This window comes from Plectropomus leopardus, chromosome 17 (assembly GCF_026936395.1).
Source record: "Plectropomus leopardus strain MGB_pleo_1.0 chromosome 17, ASM2693639v1, whole genome shotgun sequence".
NCBI lineage: Eukaryota > Metazoa > Chordata > Actinopteri > Perciformes > Serranidae > Plectropomus > Plectropomus leopardus.
In genome coordinates, this window is record NC_142192.1 from 14,698,927 (window position 1) to 14,721,006 (window position 22,080).

At 41.0% G+C, this 22,080-nt stretch overlaps 1 protein-coding gene across 1 annotated transcript in view; it reads right to left on the reverse strand.

The window, feature by feature from the left end:
- cdk6 (cyclin dependent kinase 6) overlaps positions 1 to 22,080 on the reverse strand; it is a 48,835-nt gene that overhangs the window by 6,496 nt on the left and 20,259 nt on the right. The window contains exon 4 of the mRNA XM_042506938.2: positions 7,692 to 7,801. Within this exon, the coding sequence (XP_042362872.1) occupies positions 7,692 to 7,801 (110 nt within the window). The remainder of the gene's footprint in view (positions 1 to 7,691; positions 7,802 to 22,080) is intronic.

The following is a 22,080-nucleotide window of genomic DNA, read 5'->3' on the forward strand; positions in this document are numbered from 1 at the left end:
AGTCACCAGCAGATGTCAATGTAATGCAGGATATTGTCACATAGGTGGGCTTGTATGCATGTGTGTATGCATTCTGTATCTAGGCACAGCTCAAGTGCACCCCACTTAACTGGAGTCAACAGACTGGCTAGCCACCATGTGCTCCCTGTGTTTTCCCACTTGCAGGAAGCTTTGCATAGCTCAACACCCACACTTTCCTACAGACTCAGACACTGGGAAATTAGTCACTCAGGGGTATTTTGCACTTTTTTTTACAGCGACAGCAAACTCCTTGTCACATGCTTTAGTTCGGAAGTGCAATTGAGATAGAGTTTGTTTCAATTATTCGCCACTGGCATCCTTAACTAATGGATGTCTCAGTGTTTCCTCACTCTTGAACCTCTGCTTCAAACATCTGACTGAAAGGATCACACCACATAGGTCTTTTGGGGTAAAGCTCTTTGCTGAAGTTTGAAAGCCATTTAAGATCAGACCAAACCAGTTCTGACTGTTGCAAGAAAAGAAAAAAAAATCACCTACAGCAAAGTCATCGTGCCAAAACAAGTAGGGCTGATAATTCCAAGAGGTCCATTTTTAAACCTGGAGTGGTTTGTTGGTTTGTTGGAGGGGGATAACTGGATTCACACAGAGCTGGCCACTGGCATGCACACACAGTCAACAGTCAAGTGCAAATGCACATTTGCACACACTCAAGTAGATACACACAAAGAGAGCATACAAATGCACACACGTGCACAAAAGGGATTGTTTCCTTCTTTGAGATTTGCATGTGCACAGGTACCTGTGCGTACACAAAAACTGGTGGCAGTGAAAAGAGGACTGAGACTGGGTTGGGACAAACGGCTGAGTCACGCTTCCTTTAGTGCCAACACAGCTCTGTCCCACATTCCTCCCAGAGACAACCTCTGGAATGTGTGTGTGCATGTTTGCACGTGAGAGCGTCAATCTGACTGGGTGGGAAACAGAGAGAGAAATGGAGTGTGCAATTGCGCTTCATCCTGTGTCAGTGTGAACTGCATGGACATGCAAGTCTGTGCTGAGTGTGGATGTACTGTACATGTGAGTGTGCAAACACGCATGCACTTAAGGTTGCGTCTTTGAGGATTTATCAATTGAGTTCCAAAGTGTGAGAAAGTCAACACGGATGTGGGGCCTCTCCCAGACCATTAACACAACACGTTCAGCCTTTTCGATTGGAGGAATGTCAACAAGCAGGCGCTCTCTCCCCCATTCACTCCATCCATGACTCACCCCGACACTATCCCAGCCATGCAGATGCAGACTTGCATGATATTTGCTCAAATTCTTTTCAAAACGAGTTCCCAACTATTCTGGCTACAGTAGATAGTCATTTAAGACAGTTTTTTTTTTACAATGGCATGTTTGATAATGGAAGTGGAGAGAGGAGAGGAAGGCGCTTGAGGGGGAAAGCTTTGAAGTATCATGAGTCATATGAAAAATGTTTTGAGGTTGGATTTGAACTTTTTTGACCTGCAACAGAAGACAACAGGGTGAAATGAGGTTGACGCTGATCAGGGGGGCTTCTTCTACAGTTTATTTTCATTATCTCTAGTGATGATCCTAAGAACTAATTTAACAGACATTTAAACAAAAGTTTAACCTTAGAATAGTCGACTGGTTTAAATGTAAGAGAATGCTCAAAAAAAAAGCAGTAAAAATTGAGCAGAATTTCATTTATGAAGTTAAACATTACCAAATAAATATTGTGTATATAAGGGCCAAACTGTTAATCGTGCATTTCAACATCAAAATTGTATTCAAAATGCAGCACTATGCATTATGAACTTTGCACATTATCCTACATGATAGGACAACAACTCACTTAAGTATCTGTGTATTTAACGCCCTGACTCATCTCCATTCTAGCACACACGATAACAATCGCACTGCATGAGTGTGTTCGCAAAGTGCCCCCCCCCCCCAACACACACACACACACACACATACACACACACCCATGTCCATGCTTCTAAGAATGTTCTGTGCTCCCAACAAATGAAAAGCTTGTTGGCTATCTCGTTACGTCAGGCCAGAAGACATCTAGTTGGTGCAAGTGTGTGTGAGTCTGAGAGCACACGTGTGCTTTTTTGCGTGATTAAAAGACAGCGAGAGGGGATGAAAACAGAGACAGAGAGAGGGAGTGCCCTTCATCAGGGCCACTGGTTTATTTAATACCGACCTAAACTCTGCCGCTTTCTTTTGGATATCGTTTCATTGATGAGTAGACAAATTGTGCACGTCCCTTTATTATCTCATGACAAAACCTCACCCAAATTTTTCAAGTTCATGTCTCCACATTGCTTGTTTTTTAGGCCAACGGTCCAAGATAAAGAGACATTCAATTTGAAGAGGGAACCAGCAAATATTTGACATTTTTGCAAGATAAAAGATTTAAATTTTATTAACACCAAAAACTGTTGCCAATGAATTCACAATGGGCAAACAAATCAAACAGAAAAATGATATACATATTTCCCCCCCCTTTAAAAAAAACCCCAAAAAACATTTAATTTAGATATTCTCAAAGGCATTTAAACAACCAGTGAGGACGTTTGGGTCATTGTACCTGAGCTGTCAATGATTATAATCTCTAATTCAACAAAACTGCAAACCAATAAACAGAGTTTTCTTATCCTCTCTTGTTCTGCACTTTCCCTCAAATCATGCTTTCTTTTGCTTCCTTTCACTGCTTCTCCCAGGTGCCCTTTAATCTCTAACAGGTGGCCTTTTAAAAAGCCATCTTAATCACCTGCAGAGAGAGAGAGAGAGAGAGAGAGAGAGAGTAAGTTCTGTTCATGGCCATCAAAGGGCTCTGCCTTGCCTTCCGCCTTAAGACAAACTTGGACAGATGCCAGATTGTGAACACACACACACACACACACACACACACACACACACACACACACACACACACACACACACACACACACACACACACACACACACAAGCTTTTTACAGCTTACTGTGTCAGTACCTTAACCTAGGCAACATGCACACACACCTTGTGCCTGTATCCTCTGCACGTGATACATACATGTAACTGATTCTTAATGCTGATGCTCGGTTAGTTGGTGATAAGAAGCTTAATTACAGGCTCATTTGCCACAAATTCTTGAATGTTTAAGCATTTTACACAGCCGCGAAATGCAGTCAGTGTTCTTCATGATGTGTGAACACATGTTGATCATGGCATCAAGTACATCCAACTGCCATTCAAATTGATGAGATGAAAGTTTGACTGAGGCGATATGTGACTAACATTTACCAGAAAATATGTCAGTTGACAAGTTGAATAATAAAACATTTTCAGCTTTAATCAAACGATGCACGTCACTGAGCACCTGAAAATACTGAATGAAACCATCTGTAACACCGCTACTGACACTAACACTGAAAGAAAAATGTGGTCATCACTTCATCAACAGCGGATTGACCTGTGACAAAGATTAAAAAGAGTAAAATTATGGGTACTTTATTATTCTCACTTATCCTCATCCTCTCTCCTCCTGTGACCCAGATATTGTTTCCCCTCCACCATCATGGAGGACCATCCGACCACTTAAATGCAACTCGAGGAGATGAAGTGTGAGGAGGCTTGTGGATGAACTTGAAGAAACACTAGTGTCTCCTACGCATTATTCTTTTATTGAGAGGTGTGACGTATAAATGAAATAACTGACGTCACTTAAGACTGACGCTCTGGAACCAAGGATTTCTAACTTGGCAGCAGCAGCTCTTTTGTCCTAATGTTTAATAGCTAGGGTACAAGGACGAGACGTGAGTGAAGAGAGCGAGGAGATATGTAAGCGTCATGGAAAGTACCTAGAATGCGAGTTAAGATGACAGCTGAAGTGCTTGTTTTACATAATTGAGTCACACATGATTATAACACGTTCTACACCCTACACTGGCTCTGATTCAAGACTACTTTACATGATATGAAAGGTTAAGACCCGATCTACATCAAGGACTTGGTCAAACCACCACCCCCCAGCTCGACCGCTGTGCTCTGCCCCTGCAATCAGCTTGCTACTGCCTTACTACAAGGGGGGCCTGACTCCCGCTACAAAGTCAGGTTCGTTTGCTGTCCTGGCTCCACAATGGCAGAACAAACTCTCCATTGACATCAGGACATCAGGACAGCAGAAACTCTACAAATCTTTTGTCGCACACTGAACACTCATCTCAAAAAAACAAATAACTATTTCTCCATCTTTAGGCTATGTTCAGACTACAGGAAAACAGTTTTTCATCTTTTATGTGAATCATAACAGTGTAAACAGCACAAATAACATGTAATCTGGACTTTCCAATTCTGATTTGGGCCACTTTCATATGTGGCCCTAAATCAAATACAGGTCTGATTTTTTGCAAAGCAACTTCTGGCTGAACAGTCATGTCAGAATCATGCGACATTATTCACCTGAACTCAGTTTCTTTCCATGAGAGTCTTATGTAGAGGTGCTGTCAGAAGTAGTTAAAAGTAATCCAAGACATCCTGATATTTTGGATAAAATCTCTTTCAACAAAGCCAATCATATCACAATCCCACCACTCCTGGCTCCAATGCAACATACACACACACACACACACACACACACACACACCTGTGGATAGAAGTAAGCAGCCATTGTTTAACTAAAAGCTCTAACAAAAGTTAGAAATTTGGTGCTCTTTCTCCTCCTCTTTGTTATCATCTTCTCAGGAATCCACTGCACATCAACTAATAAATGGAATGCCAACTTCACCGGCCTCCGTGCTTTCTTCCGAATAGCAACGTGCTGCATGGGATGTCTTTATTGTTCTTTTGCACATACAGGTCAGTTAATGACTATTATTAGTTTACACTGGAATCTGGTATTGGTCTGATTTAAAAAATAATGTGAATAGCCAAACAAAAAAAATCTGATCTGAGCAATTAGGCTTGCAGTGTGATGTGATGCACTTGCGTGACTCTTGCACTTTTTGGTGTTGTACCCACATGGTTGAATGCACCTATTCAAAGTCCCTTTGGATACCAGCATCAGCTAAATAAGTGTAATGTCATGTTATGTAACGGATAGTCATCAGTCTTGTTCTAAAAGCAGGAAAACAGGGGTAAAAAAGCAGACCCTATCAGACTTCTTTAACTGTTTTTATAGCAGGCTACCAAACAACGCCTGAACACATGACCTGGAGCACACATGCACAAGATGCACCAAGACTGTTCAAATGACAGGGTGGGGACAGATGCAACAACACGGGATAGATTACGTTCAAACATGTTTGTTTCACTGCACAGCAGCATGTGGTGGTTCAACGAAGAGCTTAAATGCACTGTGGCATTTTTTTTTTTTACAAGACATTTCCTCATTTGGCGTTTCCTTAATGGTGGTATGTAACAGGCTGGGCCACAAGGGGCGACTGTGAAAGCCGTCACGTACGGTATGATAATGATACACAAAGTTTTCATCAAACCGTTCAGTGGCTGTCTTATGTTTCTCCACTTATTTATTTGACATCCGTCTGTATGCCACATGTCTACACAGTGTCCTCACCCTGTGTCACCCTTTGCCTCAAGAGACTACATATTCCCAGTGCGTCCCACATGCAGAGCGTGGGTCGTTGTGTGTGGCTGTGCATGTTGGGGTGTGAGGACGGTTGGAGAAGGAAGCATAAATTACAGGCAGGGCTGCTCCTCCTGGCACTGAGCCCTACCTCAGAAAAGACTGTTCTTATCTACTCTGAAGCACACCACTACAGTCTGGCTAGAGCCCAGTTCACTGCTGTTTACAAGATACACTTCTGTTCATTATATGGCACCTAAATATTAAAATTACATTGATACTACGATGATAAAACGGGTCTTCATGCCATAGTAAAGTATTTTTTCCTCCATAGACAGGCAGTGGAATCTTTTTTAGAAAAGTTGTCCGTTATTAGCTTGGCCCTCCTGTGTGTGAAGTTCGTTAGACCACAAACTGACAGATACCTATACCAAGAAGCAGGATCCTGCCTTACATGCTGCAACCACAGCAGACAGCCTGTCATTACTGTAATAGTTTGATAAGTCAACTGAAATGTGATTGCTGACTGCTTACAGTGCAGCTGACAGGTGTCATTTTGAGAAAAAGATGGCAAGTTTAAGAAATACCCAAATAACTGATTCTGAAACAACGGCAACAGATTTTTTTTTTTTTTTTTGGAATATACCTCAAAAAGTATGCGACATTAAACAGGTAATGCAGAGACCACAGCACCAACATTCAAGTGCAAAACTATCAGTTACAGCTCAAATACAGAAATCATCAGCCATAGATCTGGGACATCTCTATGCACATAAATACTTTGTATTATTAGATGGCAGCATATTTTTTAAATTATTTGCAAGAAGAGCACCGCATATCTACATTATGCTACAAATGCCAGCAGTGTGACGAGGCCCTGAGTGTCTACTCATCACTAAGCACTGCATGTTTGCCATGTTTTTTCTGGGCGCTAAGAGATGAAAAATGCAGAACTCTGGGTGAAATGCCCACTCGTCATTAGTGATCCCTTGCACTAAGTCTATGTAATGTCTTATTAAGCTCATTTAGTAATAGAGTAGGTAATTGTCTTGAGCATTAACAGTGAGTGAATGGGCGTGTTGATGATCTTGTGACTGGTGTGAAACCGGAAGAATACAAACATTTGAAGGTGAAGAAGAAGCTTCATTTAAATGAAGATGCCAACAAAATTGTCCAACTGGAGAGACGAAGAGATTCAGGAACTATTGTCTGTAATGACCCTGACACACCAAGCTGACAATCGGACGTTTGTCAATGTTGGCTCGCTTGCTGCCGCCCAACTTTTTGTTGAACTAGCGTCAGAAAAGGCAGAGAGAGAAATCACTCTGAATGGCAGTTCAGCTCAGTGCGCAAGAAGAGAAACATTTGTAAGGAAAACAAACAAATGCCTAAAGTCAAGAAGGTGTGAGATAAAAACAAAAAATTCTGTATTAGCCAAGATTGTGGTTTTAGTAACTGAGCTCTTCAGCAGAAACTGTTTGTAATTGTTTGTGTTACTGTTCACTAACTCAGTAAATATCATTTGTTTTTTCAATATTGCCTTGTGTTGTTAATGTGCTAACTAGCTAACTAGAGTCTTGAGTCCATCCTGCCGGTCTTCGTTTCCCTTTTTTGAATGACGAACGCCAACCATCGCCCCCCGCTGAGAGTTACTTTTTCTTATACAGGCTCAGAACATTTGAGATGGTTGACTGTTGGTTGTAGTCTACTGTTGTTCAGGTTCAACTTTTTGGCTGAGACTCAGGCGATTTAACAATTTATTTGATATTGTTTTCGTATTTCTAAGATTAAGCACCGTCACAGAAATGATCAGACAGATTCAAGCAACAGCAAGAGTCTACACTGTGATTTCCACAGCATCATTTTTGTGTTGCGTCCTGCCTTCTGCATGCTATACCAGGGCGCAAAACCTCATCTAAAACAGAGTATTTGCAGGTGAGAATGCATCTGTCACAGGCAATCTCCTGTCTTGTAACACATGCATAAAAGGAAACTCTGAACAATGTCTGGGCCTGTTTCTCCAGATATTGTTAGGAATTCGTATGAAAAAACAGGTTATCACGTTGTAGTTCTCCCAGTATATTTAGTATGAGGGGTTACACAAAAATTCCCTGTGCTCTCACCTTCTCCTGAACATCTCAGCGAAGATGCAGCCGACGCTCCACAGGTCCACTGGCGTGGCGTAACTGGACTGAAGCAGCACCTCTGGGGCTCTGTACCACAGTGTCACCACCTACAACACACAACAGAAGTCCCTTGTAAATGATAAAAGGTTAAACATACAAAGACATACACATACACACATTCCTCCCAATCTCTGGCATGTGGTTTCACCTGCCAGCAGCAAAATGTCACCATATTGAGGGGGGGGGGCTCACTCTCACACACACTCTCTTTTGCACATACACAGGGTTAATACTTCTCTGCCCCCATCTTAGCCTTACGTAAGACATGAAATCATATCTGGCAGGACATGTCTCCCTGCTCCCATTTTGGTGTACCCACATCACACAGTCTTTCCACAGCCATCCACCAGGGACACACAATACTGAAAATGTACATATGTGTAAATGTAAGTACATGATGTAGTATCTATTACTACAACAAACAATACAAAGCTTCACTGGATTAAACCTGGCAGATGTCTCATGTGTGGAGATAACAAACTGACTATCATTGCTATCAACCACCAAACCACGCCCTCCTCCCACCTGCCGAAACACACACGCAAAAAAAACACCTCCCATCTTGCATCAAGCAACCCTGCACCCACCTGAGGTATAACCACAGCCATTTTGTGCCACTCCACACTAGGCATGGTTTCCAAATTTGTCCCTGTAACTCTATTGGGAGCTCTGAGGGTGAGTGTGTGTATGTGTAGCCATAGCCTGCAGGAAAGCAGCAGCATTGTTAACAGCTACAGTAGGGAAAGCCTCCAGACAAAACTCAGTGACCCCTAGTAAGAGAGTGGACTGGTTCCAGGTGCTTTCCTAAACTCTAGATTTTTCCAGCAGCTTTTGGCTGCAGTTTCCCCCTCAGGCACTGCACAGTGCTTATCGGGATCTTAGAGTCTGAGGGTGAATGTTTGTAAGCAAACGCACTGGGTGTCACCTGGATATCTTTATTAGCTGGCTTGGACTCTCTGCGGGAGTACGAGGAAACGATACCCTGAGCTTTTAGATGATGTCCACATGCCTGTAATATGAGAGCAGGGATCTTCAAAAGGATGTGGATAGCCAAATATGAACTATTAAAAAGTGAATCAGGTCCTTTCTTATGTGCTTAAGCTCCCCCTGAGAAGTGATTTAAGTCAGTAGCCAAGTAACTTTATGGTTTATAGATTTTTGGACATTTTTTTCACTGGAAGAGTTTGCTTACAGTTATAAAATTCCAGTATTTGTGATTTTATTTTTGCTCAAAATGTGTTTAATTAGTAAGTGCACTTGTTCATCCTTGACTACTGTATTTTAAATTGGGAAAAACAAGTTGTCTTTCACCTATGCTGGTAGTGTTGCTCTGGTTTGTAGCTTGCTGACCCTTTAAGTAAGCAGGCCATACTGTCACAAAAAGTAATAATGCTGGCTGAAAATACAAGGATGTCTGTTTTACTCAAATTTCCCTGCTTCCATTTCAAAACATTTCTGACTATGTCTATGTTTACAGAATCCCATTAGTTGTTGACACAAGGCATTTTATTTTGAAGTATCTGCAGGACCTGGTTGTTGACAATGCAGGAGCTTGCACGACTTCATAAATGAGTGGATTTTGTGCTTTTTAAATTTGGAAATACAGAACTCATAGCAGCAGGCAGCCCTGCAGAAGCATCACAGCCACAACGCTGTCTGTGTGGACACCAAAAGCTTGAAACACGCTGTAGTTCAGCAAGGTTGCGGTCACACACTGTCTCCGCGTCCAGTGTGAATCTGGGGTAAGTTATCAACTGAAATAACACAGTACCAAGTAGCATTAAAACTTCTCAGGCAAGACTATACCTATGTTTGCTCCCACATCCAAAAAAAAGTACTATTTCTGTGGTTCTACTCGCAGCCAATCACTGCAAGCATTCTTTGATTTAAAGCAAGGTGTGATTGGCCCACTACCATAGCAGCTACAACCCATACAGTCAGTGGTGCTGTGAAGGGGAGCACTGTTTATCTGACAGAGTTGGCGGTTAAGCATGCCAATATGTCACTAAAATGATCGAAAGTATGGTGCCATCTTGTACAACTTAATGCTTCCGATCACATGATGGGTATCGAATGGAGTAGAGAAAGAAGGTATGAAATGAAGTACTCTACTGTATTGGTATCGCTTTTAGGGTACTTTTATTGTAAACAACACAAAGCCCTATTGCTGGCAAGTGACAACAGCATTTGAGTATAATAGCTGCGGATGTTGGACACATATGTGGTTATAATATAAATGCAGCATGATGAGAACAATTTTTTCCTTTTATCATAATGTTAGGACTACTACAGTCCTTTGGCATCAACAGTAGTAACAGATGTCGTAATATACCATTCATATACCACATACCATTCATGGGAACTTCTGTCTTCTTGATATCAACTGGTATTGCTTATAGTGGCTAACCTGGCTTGAACTGGTATTGCTAACTGAATCTTGGGTTTCCATATTGGTGAACTGGAACACGATCAACCTGGGTGTCACGTCATTTCCAGCTCTAACTTTCGAAGTAAATAGAACGATACATAAACTTAGACAGTACGTTTACATGATGTTGGAAAAAGTTGAATTATTGTGTTAGTCTGATTAAAACTGGACCAAAAAAATACATGTAAGCATGTTAGTGCTAAGCTGAATTTCTCAACGTCGGACTAACACACCTAGATTATGCAGTCGTGGGTCAATTCAATCTTTCATGTATATGCCTCATCTGGACAGCATTCTCCATACCCCACCCCCCAATCTCAGTGACCCCTAGTAAGAGAGTGGATTGTAACTAGCTGAAAAACTGCTGCTGTAAACTGCTGTGATCAAGTTTTTACTTTTCTAATTGTAAGCTGTCAATACAGAAAAAAATCATCTGAGTTGTAAGCACTTGTTTTTGATAATTTCTTGATAATTTGACAGTAAACTAATGATATTATAGAATTTGATAAGCCTCTAGTGACACATTTTCCCATATTATGTCCTCGTCTGTAACAACCACATCCTGTACTTTAGCAATGGTGACTTCAGTTACAAAGTTGCTGGGCAATGTTTTATTACCAGCCCGTCCAAAATAGGAATTCCATCACAAAGGGGAATTATTCCTAATGTAGCTTGAGGGGCAGTTTTGAAAATCAGAGGCAAACTCACAAACTGGCCAAATGTAACCCCGAGCTGGAATTCTTAAGCAAGGCAGTCAACAGAGACCGATAAGAGGAATAAAAAGTTTGGTCACATTTTTTCTTCTGAACTGAAGGACTCTATTAATAGCGCCAGGGGCTGCATTTTGCAGATGTGTGATACTTTCTGATCTCCTGCTTCCTGCTTTAGTGGAAATAGGGAGGAAGTTGAGGCTAGTTGGCTGAGATGTGTCGGCTGAGCCACGTGACCAGAAATGAGACATGCACTGAGAATGAACAGACTGACTGCTGGGGTCATTGAAGATTTTTTGAACAGTGAAACCTCAAAGAAAAACATGAATGGAAGTTGCACAGCTGCTCAAAAAGTAAGGCGGCAAAAGGTCACTGACATTTTTTCCCAGAAATTCAAGGATGCATTGATTTAATTTTCTGCAGGAATTATTTGTAGTTGTTTTAACTGAATTCTCTGCAAGTGTTTAGCTTGATACCTCACATACCACATCTCAGTTTCCACCCTACCACCTAAAACATGGCATTGCTAAAGCCATCAAACATTTAAACACAGGTTGCTTTTTAAAATTTAGATGCATGAGTGACAAATGGCCTAATCAACAATCGTCCTGTAACTTTCACAGGTGCAGGTTAAAATGCATTGAGCTTCTGTCTGCTGCATGGGGTTTGCATGCCTGCAGAGTCAAAAGTCAGGGCTCGTATGAACACACATGCACAGAGAGAGCCTTCTAGGAAGAACCACAGACTAGAGCTCGGGGTAAATCCACTTCAGTACGATACAGTTATTCGAAAACCTGGCCACAACTGCAGATTAGGCCATATTTATAATCACACATGCATGCTCTTGCAGACACACAGGAAGATAGATGACTTTAAGGTTTACTGCAATCTGGCATAACACCCAGACTAAATGAACTGTAGGAACCATCTCTGTGGCAGTGTATCTATGCCAAGGCCGTCTTTCATTCTACATTTATATTAAAGGATATGAATGCTGTTTTATTTTTTGTCAGTGAACATCATGAACAGAAACAAAACCAGAAATGCATTAGTCTATCTTCACACTTTCTGACCCCTATACTGCTCTGACACTCAATCCCAGTTGTTCTTACAAATCACAATGAAATACTTTCATTTTTTAACCAACTGCTTCTTTTATGTTATATTTTGAATTTGCTTTAGATTAACACATATTTGTTGCAGTAGTAGTAGTATTTACAGAACCAGGACTAAAAGGCCCATGTTCATCATAATAAAGGAACGTGCCACTGATTGCGGCTCTCCCTTTGAAAAAATAGTACAAAGGAATAACCTATGTCACCCTCTGGATACAAAGTAACATTGTAGTATGATCAGTTTATTGATGCTTTTGGTCTTTTTGTGAGTTTTGTCGGAAAAATGTACAATATCACCAGACTGATTATAAATCTGGTTTAAACCATGAATTTCTACATCCATCCTCTCACGACGCAAACCAGTGCCAACTATTAAGCACTTGTGAGCGTTAAGACAAAAGTCAATATTTTAAATGCAATTATTTATTTATTATGTATTTTGTTATGAAACATTAGTTTTCTTCAGTATCAATGAGTGTCAACTGCATTGTGTTTGAGTAGCCATAATTTGCCGCAAAAGAAGGCAGAGGTGAGCTGAAACGTTCAGGTGAGGTGAGGTATCGGTCATCTGAAAGGTGAAGCACATTAGCATGTGCCTGATTTACCGTCCCTCTTGCTCTGATTGCCTTTCTTTTTATACATCCATGGCCTTTACCCTGTCCTTTGCGTGGACATTAACACCCGTTGCTGATTGGTTGAAATAGTGTTGCATGGCTCCGTCCCATTTTCAGAGAAAATGGGACATATTTGAGAACATATGAGAACATATTTGCCGAGTTGGAAAAAAAATAAGAAAAAAAAAGCATTGGATTAAAATCACTGTCAGCACATTTAACTGGAGTAGTGACTCCAGCTTCTAGGTCATCCAGGTGGAAAAATGCATACAAAAGATGGATGATATTTAGACCAGATAATGTGTTTCTTTGCAAAGAAAGAAAATCTAACAGTATGAAATAGAGTGGCATCAATGTGTAGATGACCTCAGAAACACTGTTGGTATTTTGGTAATGATTTCACATAACTGAATGTATTTATTGTCCTCTGATCATGCTGTAAAGTTGAAATAATGAAATAATACTTACAGCAGTGCACACTTTGATTTGTTCCACTTTTACATTTGTCAGCGCTACACCCTTGTTTTTATAACACCTTGATGCAACAATGCTGTGTTTAAGGGATGTATTTTGACAGCTGGTTTAATAGTGATAATTGATTTCAAGATGTTTATAAAAGCCCAGCGCAAGTTACAGTATAGTTAAGTTAATTTATTGTGGGCGAAGTTTATGATTTTTAAGATGAACTGGTAATTTATCCATTTTATTTAAATGACATTAAGAGAGAAATAAGTAAATGCAGCAGGAGAACATGTAATCCAGCATGAAAATGTTAATAATGGCAGCAACTGTTGTATGAAAAAACTCCAGCTGTCTAGTGAGTCCTCTCTTGTCCTCCAGCTTTTTCGAGTTTAGGCAGACATTGCGAGAAAAAACCCCAACATCATGACAGTGACGTTATTAACTCTCTGCTCTACAAAGGCTTCATCTCAAGCCTCAGATTCTGAGTTTCAGGATGCTCAGTTTCATTTCCAAACAAACAGTCCGCTGCTTTACACTCAGCAGTCCTCCTCACCCTTTTCTCCCCTACCCCCTCTCTCCTGCAATCTCTTGTTTCCTCTCTATTAAATGCCTATTCTCTGTCTGCTTCTTTAAGGCCATGCATCTGAAAGGCGGTTAAGTCTACGTACAACAGTTGGAGAACCTGTAAAATCCATGAATGCATGATCACACATAGTTCCACACTCTTCATAAAATACTCTACTTTCCCTGTGTCTGTTATACTAAATATCTCAAAACAAGTCCTCTGACTAAGGAACCTGCTCTGAGACATGGACGCAATTTAATAACTGTTTTCATGGAGATGATAATAGCAACACATAGACTGTTGTAAAGAGAAACATTCCCCAATTGTAATGTTGTTCTGAGCTCATTTTCTGTCCTTTGCCTTCCTCTTCTTCCGACCACGTTTGCATTCCTTCTTCCTTAGTCTCTTTCTCACCCTTCTCATTCTCTGTTCTGCTTCACATATCCCTTCATTACCCACTCTTGCTCTCCCTCCTCTGTAAAGGCTGCGTGAAAACAGAGATGCAGACACGTACAGTATGTAGGACAATCAGACACAGAGAAAATGGGGTCAGGACTCAACTGTGCAATACAGTGTTTTGCTCTTAGGTCAGCTGCTTTGAATTTTCAATCTGTCTCTCTGCATATCTGACACCCTTCTTCCCTTCCGCATGGTAACAGAAAAGCCAGAGGAGGTCAGATAAAGACTTGGGAGGAAAAAAAGAGAGAGACAGAGAGAGAGAGTGTGTGAGGCTGACTCCAGATTAAAGGACAACATTCTGGGAATTCCTTTCTGCTGAGAGCATCCTCCCCCTCACCAACACCACCACCATCCTCCTCAGCCCTCACTGCTGCTCCCCGCTTTACTTCAGGGAGGAAATGGCTTCTTCTGCCCCAGAGGACCTCCAGACCTCCTGGGCCGGACCTCCAAGCCTGTCTGTCATGCAACATCCGGACCTGTGCCACCAGAGCACTGTGCATGCACAGCGGAGGAGTGTGACAATGGGGGAGCATGCATGTGAGCGCGGGGGCGTTTGGTTTGTGTAATGTGTGAGTACTTGCACGTGACTGAGGGAGCACCTGCTTTTGCCTGGATTCATGTGCTTCAGTGCCAAGTGTTGAGTGTCTGCAAATATATGCAAGATATCTGCAGCATGTGTTTGATGTTTAAAGCATAATTCTGGTTTAGTCCTACATGAGTCTTATCTTTATATAATACTGGCCAAATTTCCTTTGGGTAATACAACACTGTGCTCACTGGGGGTGGGAATCTCTCTGCACTCTCACATTGTGATTCTGATTCAGCGAGCTACAATGCAATTATAAAACAATTATCAATGCAAACTTTTTGATTTCTATAAATGATGACTTCTTTGCTAACTTTTTTTCAATATTTTTTGTATTTCTGCTTTATTTTGGATATTTTGGATGAGCTACCGAGGCATCCCTACTTGCTACTTTAAAAACTTTGCGAGTCTGTTATGATCCATAATTAAAATAACATATTTTATTAATATAATACAAATATAGTAACAAATGAAAGAGACTTCATAGAAGCAAAAATGCTTCCACACGTCAGCTTTTTAGCCATCGGGTGCAAGTGGAATTGTATCCATCTGCTTGCGCTCAGCCACTCTCACCCAAAGAAGTAGCCTAAGTTAGAAGGGTACACAGCATACATGTTTACGTCCATTACTTTTCACCGTCCAAATGGATCAGCTGTAAGGAACACACAGACAAAATTGCAACAAGTAATCATAATGTCAAGAACTGTTTTTTGCTATTCTGATTTCTGATGTTTCTGCATTGAGACATAATCTTTCAAAAGGGAATCGAGATGCATCTAAGAAACAATTTTTTACGCACCTAGTTAAAGGTATCTTTTTGGAGTTTTTGACTACTGATAACACGGAGCAATGTTTTTACCAAGAGAAACCAAGGGAGGCCAAGAACAACATGGTGGAGAGCTATGACTTTGGAACCGAAAATGGCTGAACTAACTTGGGACGAGGCACAACATGCAGCACAGGACAGGAACTGATGAAAGTAGAGAGTCGCAGCCTCATGCTCCACAGGGAGCAAAGAAGGCACGTAATTTTTTTTCACAAGTTGGTCCCCAAGAATTTAAATGCAAGCTAATGCCAGGAGACAGTTAGCCTAGCTTAGCATAAAGACTAAAGGAGAGACTAGCCTGGATCTGTCAAAAGGTAAAACACGTGCCTTGCAGCTCTTCTAGAGACTAACATTTAATAGGGGTGTGTAAAAAAAATCGATTCAACATAATATCGCAATATTTGGTGGCAATATTGTATCAAAACATGGATGCCAGGTCTAGAATTTCATTGTATATTAATTATTAATATGGCAATACATATTAAACTTTTGGTAACCTCCTAGAACATTAAAATCAACTGCTTTATCAGATACATGTTGCTGCAGCAGAAATGAGTGAAATGAGATGAACAGATTGAAAACTTATTATATGAAACAGATATTGACAAAGTTTTGCTTTGGGAACACAATTTGCAGATGCAAATAGAAATAAATCACAATACATTGCAATATATGTTATTACAATACTCAATATATCACAAACACTTAAAATCTCAATATTATTGTATTGCGACTTAAGTATCGTGATAATATCAGATTATGGGGCCTCTGGTGATTTCCACCCCTACAAATTAAAACGATAAAATTAGATATATGACATGTTAATCAGTGAGCTTTAGAGGCGCTGGTATGGGGACTTCTTCAAGTTTGGACAGAGCCAGGCTAGCTGCTTCCCAGTGCTCCCAGTCTTAATGGCGAGGTAAGCTAATTGCCCCCTAACATTAGCTTCATACTTTAGAAACAGACATGGTAGACTTATCAACCCTCTTTAGACTTTGCAAGAAAATGAATAAAGTGTATTTCGCAGAAACAAATATTAAAAAAATACCCTTAAATGGCTATTTTGTTAATCACTTGTGTTTTCTGACTCATCAGAACTGGTTGAAGTAATGCGATCTCAGCAATGATTTTGATGAGCTCAAAGGTATAATGATCCAATCAAATGATCACGCTAAAAAAAAAACCTAGTCATAATAAACTGAAATCATCAAATAATGTGCAAATTACTTGTTATCGGGACACACATTCTTCATGCATCATCCCCATTCTCCCAACACAGCTACCATGACACAAACATTTTCCTGTCTCTCTGCATGTGGACTTCCGCAGGGACCTTCGCAGTGACCTGATGCCATGAGGATGACTGAGGCTGGGGCTTAAGGCTGCAGCGCCGGAGGCACTGGGGCTGATGGAGTTTGGCCAGGGGCCCGTGTTTACATTCCCTCTCACTGAGGAAGCCCAGGATGAAAGAGCACCACTGCACACACACACATACTGTCTGCACACACATGCACACTCACAGACAAGCACTTTGGATCTACTAGAGGCCAAATGATTGTTGTAATTGAGTCAATAAGAGCTGGATTGGAAGTTTTAACTTTCAGCAATTACTAAATAAAGTGGAATAAACATGCAGCGCAGTTAGGTCCCTCAGGTAAATGGCTCGACTGTTTCATGCTTTGAGTCTTGAGCTAGAATTTGATTACGTTCCTGAAAGCAATTCGCTACAAATTAAAGTCTTTCTATGTGAATCTAAGGAAGGAAGAGCTGCAGAGCATATAGGCAGGCCACATATGGGAGAAGGCAAGCGGATGTTATAATAATAATAATATGAGCAAAACTATGCACTCTGAGAGTACAGTGGAACTGAGGCTGTAATGTTGTGTCTCCAGAGAGGCCCCATTCGAAGCTCTAGCAGTCAGCCATGTTGTAAACACCATTATTTCACTCCTCCCTCACTTTCCCTCTTTCTCATTCTTGTACAGCAAAAAGGACAATTTACAGTCCCAATAATACAGCTGCACCAGGCCAAGAAAGGAAATAAGGAAGGAGAGAGAGAGAGAGAGAGAGAGAGAGAGAGGTGGAGGCAGAGGGAAGCACAGTGCTACAGAGCCAGAAAGAAAAGTGCAAGAGCAGCACACAAACTGTATACAGTAAAACAGAAAAAAGGGCCACTACAACTGTTGCCAAAGTATGCACAGTGTACAGGAATGCAGCATGGGGCCCTCGGCGAGCGAAACAAAGACAGCACAGTCAGTGGCTCTCTCTCCCTAGTGCTACCACATCCGCACATCATTAGCTGGAAAATTCCTGATATATGCTGTAATTTTTTCTCTTTTTTTCCCTCCTCTTCCTCTTGCCGTTGCTGGTACAGACAAGGCTTTAATATCCAGATGCCGGTGTGTGCGGCTGTGTGCTCATGCACCACACACACCGGTCAGGACCCCTTTTCCCCACCTGGAGCACTGCCAAGAGACCATCAACAATTAATGCTGTGAAGTGCAGAGGAGTGTGTGTGTGCGTGTGTGTGTGTGTGTGTGTGTGTGTGTGTGTGTGTGCGTGTGTGCGTGCGTGCTACTGTTGCTCTTTCAGACACACTTAATGGGGGGCACACACAAAAAAAATTAAATATAATAATAATTAAATATAACCTGCACTGTGCATGTGCAAACATTAATAACAATGTGACTGTCTGCCTTTAAATGTGTGTACAGTATTACCCTGTTCATATATGTGTGTGTAAACTCTGTGTGTGTGTGTATGTGTGTGTGCGCGCGCGCGCGCACGTTTGCTTATGTCAAATTGGGGCCAGCCCCTTTGCTCCAGCCGGCTGCAGTCAAAGCATAGAGGATGACTTTTCCTTTTTTTCCCATGCGGAGCTGTTTGAGGAGATATCTAAACATTCCCAGAGTGCGCTGCACGTGCTCTCCTTCGTGCAGTGCAAGGGTTTTCCCCCTCCTTCCTCTCCATGCTGCTGCCTGCCTGCCTGCCTGCCTTTCTGTCGGTCCAGAGTAGAAACACATTGTCTGGCAAAAGAAGAGAATCACAGACACACACAACTGTCCAGTTCATCCTTGGTCATCACTGAGAAATTTCAGTTTCAGCAGCTGAACTCTTTTGCACGACTAGTGACAGTGCACTACTGATTCTTACATGTATGGCATAGTTTAATTATTATGCAAGTCCCGAGAGTAGAGCTGCAACAATCAGTCGATTAATAGATAAGTCGAACAATAAATTAATTGGCAACTGATTTGGTCACTAAATGATCCAGTCGTTTTTTTAAAATTATTATTTCCAGTTATTTTTTTAGGCAAAAAAAACCCAAAAAAATTGCTGGTTGCATGGCTCTTAAATGTGAAAATGTGACGCTTTTGTGGTCAAACATGATAATGACTTCAATAGTTTGGATTTTTGGACTGTTGCTCAAATAAAGCATACACTTTAAAGATGTCACCTTGGGGTCTGGGAAATTACAATGGTCATTTTCACTATATATTTTTTTTACTTTTTAATGACAAAACCATTAATCAAGAAAATACTGGGCATATTAATTGATAAAGAAATTAATTGTTAGTGGCAGGCCCTACCCGAGGCCGCTTGTTTTGCAAAGACATTTTCTAAAAATCATTGTCTTCAAACTTTTTAATAGATAAAGCTTTATTTTAAATATGGGCCAAAAGAGCCATCATCAAGAAGCAAGTGATTTGCAGACTTAACAACATCTTATCTGCAACACTATCTTGTAAGATTATCATAACTTGTGATAAGTGAGAACACACCAATCTACACTTTCCCCTCACTGACAGCCACAGGTTCTAACTTTGAGTCAAACAAGGACCCAAAAATAGAAAACACTTCTCAAAGTGAAAATAAAAATCCAGACTGAAGAATCGGACTGCTCTTGAAAGCTTTGTAACGTAAAAGCCTGTCTGCTGTTTGAGCGCAGGCAGGAAATCTGGTTTCAATTTGTTTAATGTCGTCTGAGATATGGGTGTCTTATTCGGGTAAACGTAGTGGGAGGGCTATAAGCAGAGGAACTAGGGGGAAGAATTGGGAAAATACCTTCGATCAGGTAACACTTTCACTCCTCTGTGTGTCACCAACAACAGTTTACAGGAAACTGACAGACTGTACAGGCGGTGTTAGATGATACTATTTTTAAAAAGGGTAGTTTAAAAAGGAAATTATTTCACTGGAATGACTACAAAGGCCCTGGCTCGAAGTGTCATAAAATTCCTTTTGGCTATTGTGTAACTCAATAACAGACTCACTTAAGATAAGCACAGATGCGAGACAAAATAACATTTGCACCAGTATTGTCATCTCCTGTAAATTATGGCAGCCCCTCAGTTTATTTTGGTTTTGAACAAAAAAAATGCAAGTTCAACACCGTGGCTGACACAAAGGTCTGGTAGCATTCCCCTCAAGTTTTCCAAATCTAATTTGACAGGTAACAACATGCACATGACATGCATGAGAGTGGAAGCTAATGGGTTTCATGGGACCATCCTGTCAGCCTTGTACTATGATGGTTGCCAATATGTGGCTGGTGAAGATGAAAAGATCCCCACAGTTAGGTCACTGGAGGTTATCTTCTAAAAACCAACTCCCAACCTAACCTTTACTCCTCTGTCACTTCCAGAGAGGGAGCCACAGTCACAAAGGATCTTATCCTACCACTGGGAGGCGTAGATGAAGCTAAATGTTCCTGCATAATCCACATGTACACATGTATATTTGAAAATGTAACTTTTTCAGTGTTTTTCAGACTTTCGTCGACACGCAAACTGCATTTGATCTGAAAACTCCGTCCAAGGTGAACAGTTATAGAAACTCGTTTTCAGGAAAATGTTTGCAGCAGTGGTGCATGTGACCAAAACAGTGATAGTTCTAACCTCACTAACAGGACTTTTTTCATGTCAAAACATAAATGAACTCTCCCAGTAAATTGAGAGACAGTGAGGTAAGAATTATACATTGATCTGGATCAATATATTGATACAATGCTCAATGATCCAATATTATTGATACAAACTGAAAACATCAATACATATCATTATTAAAGCTTCTTTCCCACTGCACAAAAAAACTACTAACACCGCTAATATCTGGCTTTTAAATGCAATGGGAATATGCACAATCAGCATTCACATCCACATCAAATGACCCTGCAGTCATCACAGGTATTCATCACCTGCAGCGCCAATCAACATTGATGGAAACACAAGACCCAGGTGATTGTGCTATTTTTAGCCCCTTCAACAGTGAGATGCAATGACATGCTGCCACTTATTACTGTTCATCCCCCACCTAAGGAGCACCAAAACATCAATCCTAATGAGTCTGCACCGAGTTTGAAAGAGAGACTGAGTAAGTAAGTAACATATAAAGAGAAGCAGCAAAGTTTTCCTCCATCCATGCTGCTTTCTACTGTTAACCTGTTTTCCAGCCTGTTCGTGGCATCAAACGTGATACACGCACGCATGCATGCACACACGCGCACACACACAAAAAGGCATACTCATCTGCTGCAGAGCTGTGTACACAGTTCTGCTCTACTGGCAATGGGCAAGCAGTCTATGGCCTATTTTAGCAGATATACCCATGTTTAAAAAACCCACATGCACATGCTAATTTTGGTGGAAAAGGAGTATAAGATATGCTTTCATTGTGAAGTTCCCAAGGAACGTCTGTGTCACTATTTCCGTCCTAGCACACCTCCCTCCTAAACATTCAAAAATTTCTAGCAACAGCAGATAGATAATATTTACTGAAATTATCTCATATCAATCACAGGCACCTGAATTTAATCTAATTGAAATAGTATCATGGCAGACTTTGTGATATTAACTATTATTATATTGTTGTTCAAAGAGTCAGCATAATATGGTAACATGATTTACACCCCTTGTCAGAACACCCTACTTAGTATGTTTTACTTAGGACGTTTTAGGATCAGATGGGCCCATGTCAGGCAATGAAGGTTTCTTCTAACTTGTTATTCATCTTGCTGTGATGAAATGCACCCAAATCCTGTAACAGTATTCTGATGTTAATAAGTCACGTTTTAACACTGACTTCACAAAACAATCTCAGTAACACTGCAGGCTCTTTTGTATTTTGCTGTAGCATTTATACCAAATTCAAACATCAAAAGAAATGCTTTTTCCTTGAAGCGTTTTGGTAGAAATGGGATCTCAATGAGATGGACAGAAAAAAAGACCCTTCTCCACTCTTTTCTGGCATGTCAGATTAACCCATCAGCTTTTCCCATCTGCCTGTCACTCAAGGCAGTACAATGAGCCTGTAGCCAGACTGGGGTCATTAAAAAACCATCAACAAAGAAACGGACCTCCAGGGACTGCCAGGGGCAGCCTAATCTGGACCCCAGTACCAACCTAATGGGTGGTCTCCCTCCCGCTCTCTTGCTCTCTCTCTCTCTTTTGGGGAGGGTGAAATATGTGCAACATGGTAGGTGGGTGATGCCGATGGGGCCATCAGTCACACGCAACCATGCATGTGCAAATGCACCCAGACTCCATAACACACATTGTGTAC